This window comes from Lactuca sativa, chromosome 8 (assembly GCF_002870075.4).
Source record: "Lactuca sativa cultivar Salinas chromosome 8, Lsat_Salinas_v11, whole genome shotgun sequence".
NCBI classification, from domain to species: Eukaryota; Viridiplantae; Streptophyta; class Magnoliopsida; order Asterales; family Asteraceae; genus Lactuca; species Lactuca sativa.
In genome coordinates, this window is record NC_056630.2 from 66,228,805 (window position 1) to 66,235,868 (window position 7,064).

Genomic DNA, 7,064 nt, shown 5'->3' on the forward strand with positions numbered 1-7,064 from the left:
GAATACATAATCATTCAACCTCATATTAAATAACATAAAACATGGTATTGGTAATTAGATACATTTTTCTTTAATTCTTTTGTTGATTAAATATAAACATCTTCGAATAAAAAAACAATAATTAACTTTAAGAAAAAAAAAATTAAAAAAAAAAAAAGAACAATCTAGCAATTTCTATTGATTTGTTAACCTAATTAGTTGATAATTAGCTTAACAAATTAAACCAATAAAATATTAAAAACAGTCTACGCTCTTCCCCATTGATAATCTTGCTTAAAACCTCTGTCAAAAACATTCTCTCTCTCTCTCTCTCTCTCTCTCTCTGTGTAAATGCACACAGCAAAACAGAGCATCATCAATAACCATGGCTGCGAACAAATTTGCCACAATGGTGCATAACAACACAAACAAGATCACACTTGTTCTAATCTATGCTGTTCTAGAATGGATACTCATAATTCTCCTCCTCCTCAACTCAATCTTCTCCTATCTCATCATCAAATTCGCCCAATTCTTTGGCCTAAAACCACCCTGCCTCTGGTGTGTTCGTCTGGAATGCTTTTTCGAACCCCAAAACAAGAATTCACATAGAGATCTTCTATGTGAGCTCCATGCTAAGGAGGTTTCCCAGTTGGGGTTCTGTTCGAATCATCGAAAGTTAGCTGAATCCCATGATATGTGTGAGGATTGCTCATCTGGGTTTCGAGAAAAATCGAGGAATTTTATGTTTTCGAAAGTGAAACAGATTGATTTGGTTCAGAGTGATGGAGAAGAGGAGGTTTGTTTGAAGTGTTCTTGCTGTGGTGTCGATTTTGAGAGGAAAAGTTTTGATGATTCTTCTTACTTCGTGATTAATCCTTCCTGGGATTTTTTGGGGTTTTCCAAAAAAGGAAGTTCGATTATGGATCTAATCGGATCGGATTTGGAGACTGATAATTTTGGGGAAAAACAGGAAATTCAAATACAGATGAAAGAAACAGAGGCTACGGAGATTGAATCGGTTAAGGATGATTTGATTCAATTTGAGAAAAAAGATGACTCAAATTCAGAAACACCCGCACAAGATCTCGAATTCTTCTTAGATTATAGTGGGCATCAATTAGTTCCAATCGAATCAATCGACGCAACCACTGTAGAATTTCTAAACAATTCAGAGGTTCATGAAGATCATGAATTCGGGGATTTCCAGAAAGCTCAAGTTACGTCAGAATCAACAATAGAAACAGTAACCCAGGAATTAGTAAAGGCGACCGAAGAAACACTTTCTGTTCTTCAGAATTCAAAGGAATTGGAATCATCGAAACTCGCAGAGCTTGATTCAATGGAATTCGAAGAAACTGAAAATTCACTTGTTTTTCATGCAAATTTAAGTGCTTTCTCAAATGAAAAACCTGCAATGTCTGAAGAAAATCAAACTCCATTCGATAGTGAAGAACTTAAAGAAACCGAGGAAAATCATTCAGGCAAGAAATTAACACTTATAACTTTCATTTTTAATATCGATTTGTATTAAATAAAATATAATCATGCAGACAATGGAGAAGCAGAGGTTTCTATTGGAACAGAGATTCCAGTTTTAGATTCATGTGATGAGATCAAAGCTCAAGATAACTTCACTTTATATTCTTTATCTCATGAAGAACCTTCAACAAGTTCTCACGATTTGGATTTCAATCTGGAATATGGTAATCTTTTAACTTGTTTAACGTGTACATTATACATTCATATTAATGTCAAACTTCAAGAAACGAGACCATATTGTTTGTCTTTTTGTTTGTACTAGGTTTCGACGAAGCTCGAGAAGAAGAAAAAACATGGGAATTGACAACAACAACGGAATCGATAAGTGAAATGGACAATGGTGATCCAATTAACACAACAGAGAAACTTAAATCAGCTTTGAGAGCCGAAAGGAAAGCATTACAAGCATTGTACACCGAGTTAGAGGAAGAACGAAGTGCTTCAGCAGTTGCTGCAAGTGAGACAATGGCGATGATAAATCGGCTTCAAGAAGAGAAGGCAGCAATGCAAATGGAGGCATTGCAATACCAAAGAATGATGGAAGAACAATCGGAATACGATCAAGAAGCTTTGCAATTGTTAAACGATTTGATGATGAAGAAGGAAAAGGAATTGGAATCGTGTCGAAAGAAAGTGTCGGAATACGAGACGAAGGAAAGAATGCGGTTTTTGGCGAGTAGTTTGAAGAGCGGGACGTGTTCGGCTTCGTGTAGTCATTCCGAGGATGGAGATGGAATGTGGGTCGACGTGAATTCCGATTCCAAGGAAGATAACGGGAATCACGAAAGCCGGAATCGGAATACGCCGGTTGAAACCGTACTTAATCTAGACTCGTTTGTGGAGTTCGAGGACGAAAGGTTGTCGATTCTTGAACAACTTAAGGTTTTAGAAGAGAAGCTTTTCACTTTGAGCGATGAAGAAGATCGACACTTTAACGATATAGGTCAAATAGAGGATTACTTCGAAGAGAACGGAAAACATATAAACGGGAATGGAATCACGAACATGTTCCCGATGGAATCACATTATCAAGATCGGAGATCGGATGGTTTAACGGGAAAGAGACTTTTACCTCTTTTTGATGCACTCGATACCGAGAGTGAAGACGGTGTAATTACATCAAACGGGAATGGAAACGGATTCCATTCCGACAAGATCGAAAACATTGCGGTTACAAGATTCGAGCTACAAAAGAAGAGAATCGACATTGAAGAAGAGGTTGATCAACTTTATATAAGGTTACAAGCCTTAGAAGCAGATAGAGAGTTCTTAAAACATTGTCTTGGTTCTTTGAAAAAAGGGGATAAAGGGATGGAACTTCTTCAAGAAATCTTGCAACATTTACGCGATCTTAAAAGCATGGATTTAAGAGCGAAAAATTTCACTGATGAAACTCTTACATGATCAACTACAAGATTTTATAAGGTAACATAATAAACTATTCTTTATATTCATCAAATCAATCACTCAAACATCAAAATTTCCATCTTATGTTACATATATTGCTTCGATATACTCGATAAAGAGGCAATTTAATGTTAAATGGAAAATTTGATTCCCTAGTAAAAATAATATGTTTTGTTATGATAAATGATTTGTACACATATTCTTTCTTGATTCCTAAAAAGTCGTAAAATAGAACATTCTGAAACAAAAATTGTTATGTATACGAATCAATCATAGAATTTCCATCATGTATACATATATTGCCTCGATATACTCGATAAAATGCAATTTACTATCATATTGAAAATGTGATTCCCTAGTAAAAGTATATATTTTTTTTGTAGGTCCATTTATGTAATTTCTTGTTCATTTTTTTTTTTTTTTGGCACATTCTATAGGTGAAAATGGGGCCACAGCTTAGAGAAATTGAGTGGGTATCCATCAATTGAATGAAGAGGTCGTATTTGGAAGGCTAAGCCACCAAACTTTTGTTCTTTTCTTGGTTTGATTTTTTTTTTGTTCATTATTTTGTTTTCAAAGCAACATATTTTTAAAGCTAAAACAATTAAATTCAGAGTAATATATACAAATATTACTATCTGTAGTATATGTTGTTTATTCTGAATTTGATAAACTTGTTTTGAGAAAAACTTGAAAATTTTAAAAACCCATTTTTTTTTTCTTGTGGGGTAGGTGTAAAATCATCTCCATCTTTTGAGGGAAAAGGTGGAAGGTGAACTTATATGTGTGTTTCTTTGTAGGTAGTTAGGTGTAGGATTTTTATTTTATTTTTTATTTTTCATTTTTTATGAAATTGTTTAGGAGTGATAAGAAAGGGAAGGGACCCTATTCTTCATTATTTCAAAGTGTAATTTGTAAGTATGTAAAACTGGTATTTTAATTAGAGTTAAATGTTATGTGTGTAGTTATTTATTTGTTTTACTTGTTTATTTATTTTACATCATTAAAATCTTATAAAGAATAGATCGGCTATTAAAAGTAACAGTATACATTTAAGTTTCTTATTATTAAGGTATGAATTTATGTTCATTTAGCACTGATATTCACAATTTGATGGGTTCATTCATGATGAGCAGTAGATGTAAATTTTCACTTATTGATGTTACACCCCCCCCCCCCCCCCCCCCCCCCCCCCCACAAACACACACACACACATTTGGATGAACATTAACTAGGAATACTATGAGCAATAATTGAATCTACAAGGGGTATTCATGTTCACCCTTTGTGACAAAAAGGTACAAGATTTGATCTTAAATGTCTATGCTGTCTTTTTAATGATATCATCGTATTTTAAATGGTTATTTTTTTTTTTGAACAAGCAAAATTTATTATGAAATTAGAATGACGCTAAAAAGAAGTACAAAAATTCATAAAATCGAAGTTAGATTCTTGATCCAGTCTAACCAATTAACTTTCGTATCTACTTGAAAACCAAAAATAAAATAAAATATTGACACGATAGAGTCAATTAGAGTGTCCTTTCACGGTTTATTAACATTAATAAAGGGTCGAATTTCCCACTTATCATCAACCTCGGTTCGATTAAGAGCTTCAAGGTAGTATTTAAGTTTTGATAATTTCAAAAATTCACCCCTGGTTCTCGATGGCACCGTTCCTAACTCTATACGCCATGAACAATATGTAAATTCATCATATATTTTGTATTCACTTCAAGAGCATAAAGTCTAGAAAATCTTATACTAAACAAATACTCTCCTAACCAATTGTCTTCTCGAAAATAAGTATGATTACATTTGCTTTTTTTTTTTTCAAGATAAACATCCAAGTCTAAGTTCTTTTGATTGAATATGTTTCAAAGAAGCAACATTGTTACTCAAATTTGTAAACTAACAAGACATAGAACGGTTAGGGTTTCGTATTATTATCAAATAAGAAGTACAAGATACAATGAAAGTAAAGACATAATATATAGACTAGGTAATTAGAGTTTTCTAGCTAATTAGAGTTTTCTAGCTAATTGACCAATATAAAACCCAGTACAAAATAAAGCCAACAATTTTATTAGGCCGATATCCCCCTGCAAACTTACAATGCAACAGCAATAAACATTGAGAGTTTGTCACATAGAAAATGAAATCGATGAGCAGTCAAAGGCTTCGTGAGAATATCAACAATCTGCAAGATGGAAGGAACATAAAGAAGGGAGATAGTGCCCTTCTAGAGATGATGTCGCGTAAAATGACAATCAATCTCAATGTGTTTTGTGCGCTCATGAAATACTGAATTCTTGGCAATCATTATCGCACTCTCGTTGTCACAATACAAATGGGTAGGCTGAGAGATGTGAACACCCATATCTACAAGAAATCATCTCAATCAAACAATCTCACAAGTGGCGATAGCTATGGATCAATACTCAGATTCTGTAGAAAAACTAGAGACAACATCTTGTTTCTTACTGTTCCATGATATCAATGAATCTCCAAGAAAAACATAATACCCAATAGTGGACTTATGATCATAAATATCATTATCCCAATTAGCATCATTATAGACACGCAACTCAAGAGATGATGTAGATGGAAACACAAGGGTACGAAACTAAGTACCACGAAGGTATCTCAAAATACGAAGAACAACTCCCCAGTAAACAATAGAAGGAGTAGTGGAAAACTGGCTAACCACATGAACTGCATGAACAATATTCGGTCTAGTGACAGTAATGTAAACCAAACTCCCTACAATGGTATGATAAAGGCTTGGATCTGATAAGGGGACACCATCAGTTGGAGAATAATTTGCCTCTTTATAGACGTATCAACTGTCCAATTTTCTATGAGTCGTGCACATTCAAACAAGTCTTAAATATACTTCGTTTGAGATAAAAGATAACCCTTTGGTGGGCAACTTCAATCCCCAATGAATATCGTAGCAAATCCAAGTCTTTCATAGCAAAACGGTGAGCCAAATCATGCTTTAAAGACTCTATACCATCATGATCGTCACTTGTAATAATCATGTCATCGACATATAAGGAAAGAATAATCCGACCTGCAGTAATACATCGAAAAAATAGAGTCGCGTTATGGTTACTTGGCTTAAAGCCAAGCGAAGTAATCACCGTAGAAAATTTCTCAAACCAAGCACGAAGGGATTGTTTGAGGCCATATAGTGCCTTCCGAAGTCGACAAACTTCACCTAGTTGGTGAGCAATACCAGGGGGATGAGACATGTATACTTCCTCATGAAGATCACCATTCAAAAACACATTCTTGACATCCATCTGATAGATCTTCCATCGGAGAATAGAAGAAACTGCAATCAAGGTGAGAACAAAAGTCATTTTTGCAATAGGAGCAAAAGTATCCTCATAATCCATACCATACTTTTGTGATACCCTTTCACAACAAGTCTGACTTTATAACGCTCAACAGATACATCAAACTGGTTTTGATTTTATATACCCAACAAAAACCAATTGTGTGCTTTTCAGACGGAAGCGGAACCAGATCCCATGTATGAGTCTCATAAAGAGTTGCAAGTTCCTCTACCATATCGCTCTGCCAAAGAGGATCAGAAACTACCTCTTTATAGGATGCTGACTCAAAGAGATGATGTACATTAGCGATAAAGGAGGCAAATAGTGATGAGTAAGAGGAATAGACAAAGTCAAAAGGCTTTGTGGACTTCTTATTACGGTAAGGCATCGATTGTGGAGGATCCTGATGATCTGCAGGCAGAGGATCAGTAACAGGTGGTGGATCATCAGTAGGTGGTGGATCAACAACAGGTGGTTAATCAGTAACAGGTGGTGGATCATCAATCCCAATGCTAAACAAATCAATAGTAAGAAGCTCCTCTCGGGTTGCATCTTGTGACTGAACATGAATGCTATAAAACGAAATATGCTCCAAAAAAGTGACATTGCGAGAGATACAGTTTCTGATTTGATGGATCATAACATTGATAACCTTTATGACCAATATCATATCCCAGAAATATACAAAGGGCTGATTTTAAAGACAACTTATCTCTCTCTACATGAGGCTTCAAGACAAAACAGGTATACCCAAACACTCATAATGAAGAATAATCTAGAAGTTGCCCAAACA

At 34.9% G+C, this 7,064-nt stretch overlaps 1 protein-coding gene across 1 annotated transcript; it reads left to right on the top strand.

The window, feature by feature from the left end:
• Positions 1 to 262: 262 nt before the first annotated feature.
• Positions 263 to 3,892, top strand: LOC111881451 (myosin-binding protein 3). The gene is made up of 4 exons (XM_023877845.3): positions 263 to 1,463; positions 1,533 to 1,685; positions 1,784 to 2,946; positions 3,366 to 3,892. The coding sequence occupies exons 1-3, from the start codon at positions 365 to 367 to the stop codon at positions 2,923 to 2,925; spliced, it is 2,394 nt and encodes a 797-aa protein (XP_023733613.1). The 5' UTR covers positions 263 to 364; the 3' UTR covers positions 2,926 to 2,946; positions 3,366 to 3,892.
• The last annotated feature ends 3,172 nt before the right edge of the window (positions 3,893 to 7,064 follow it).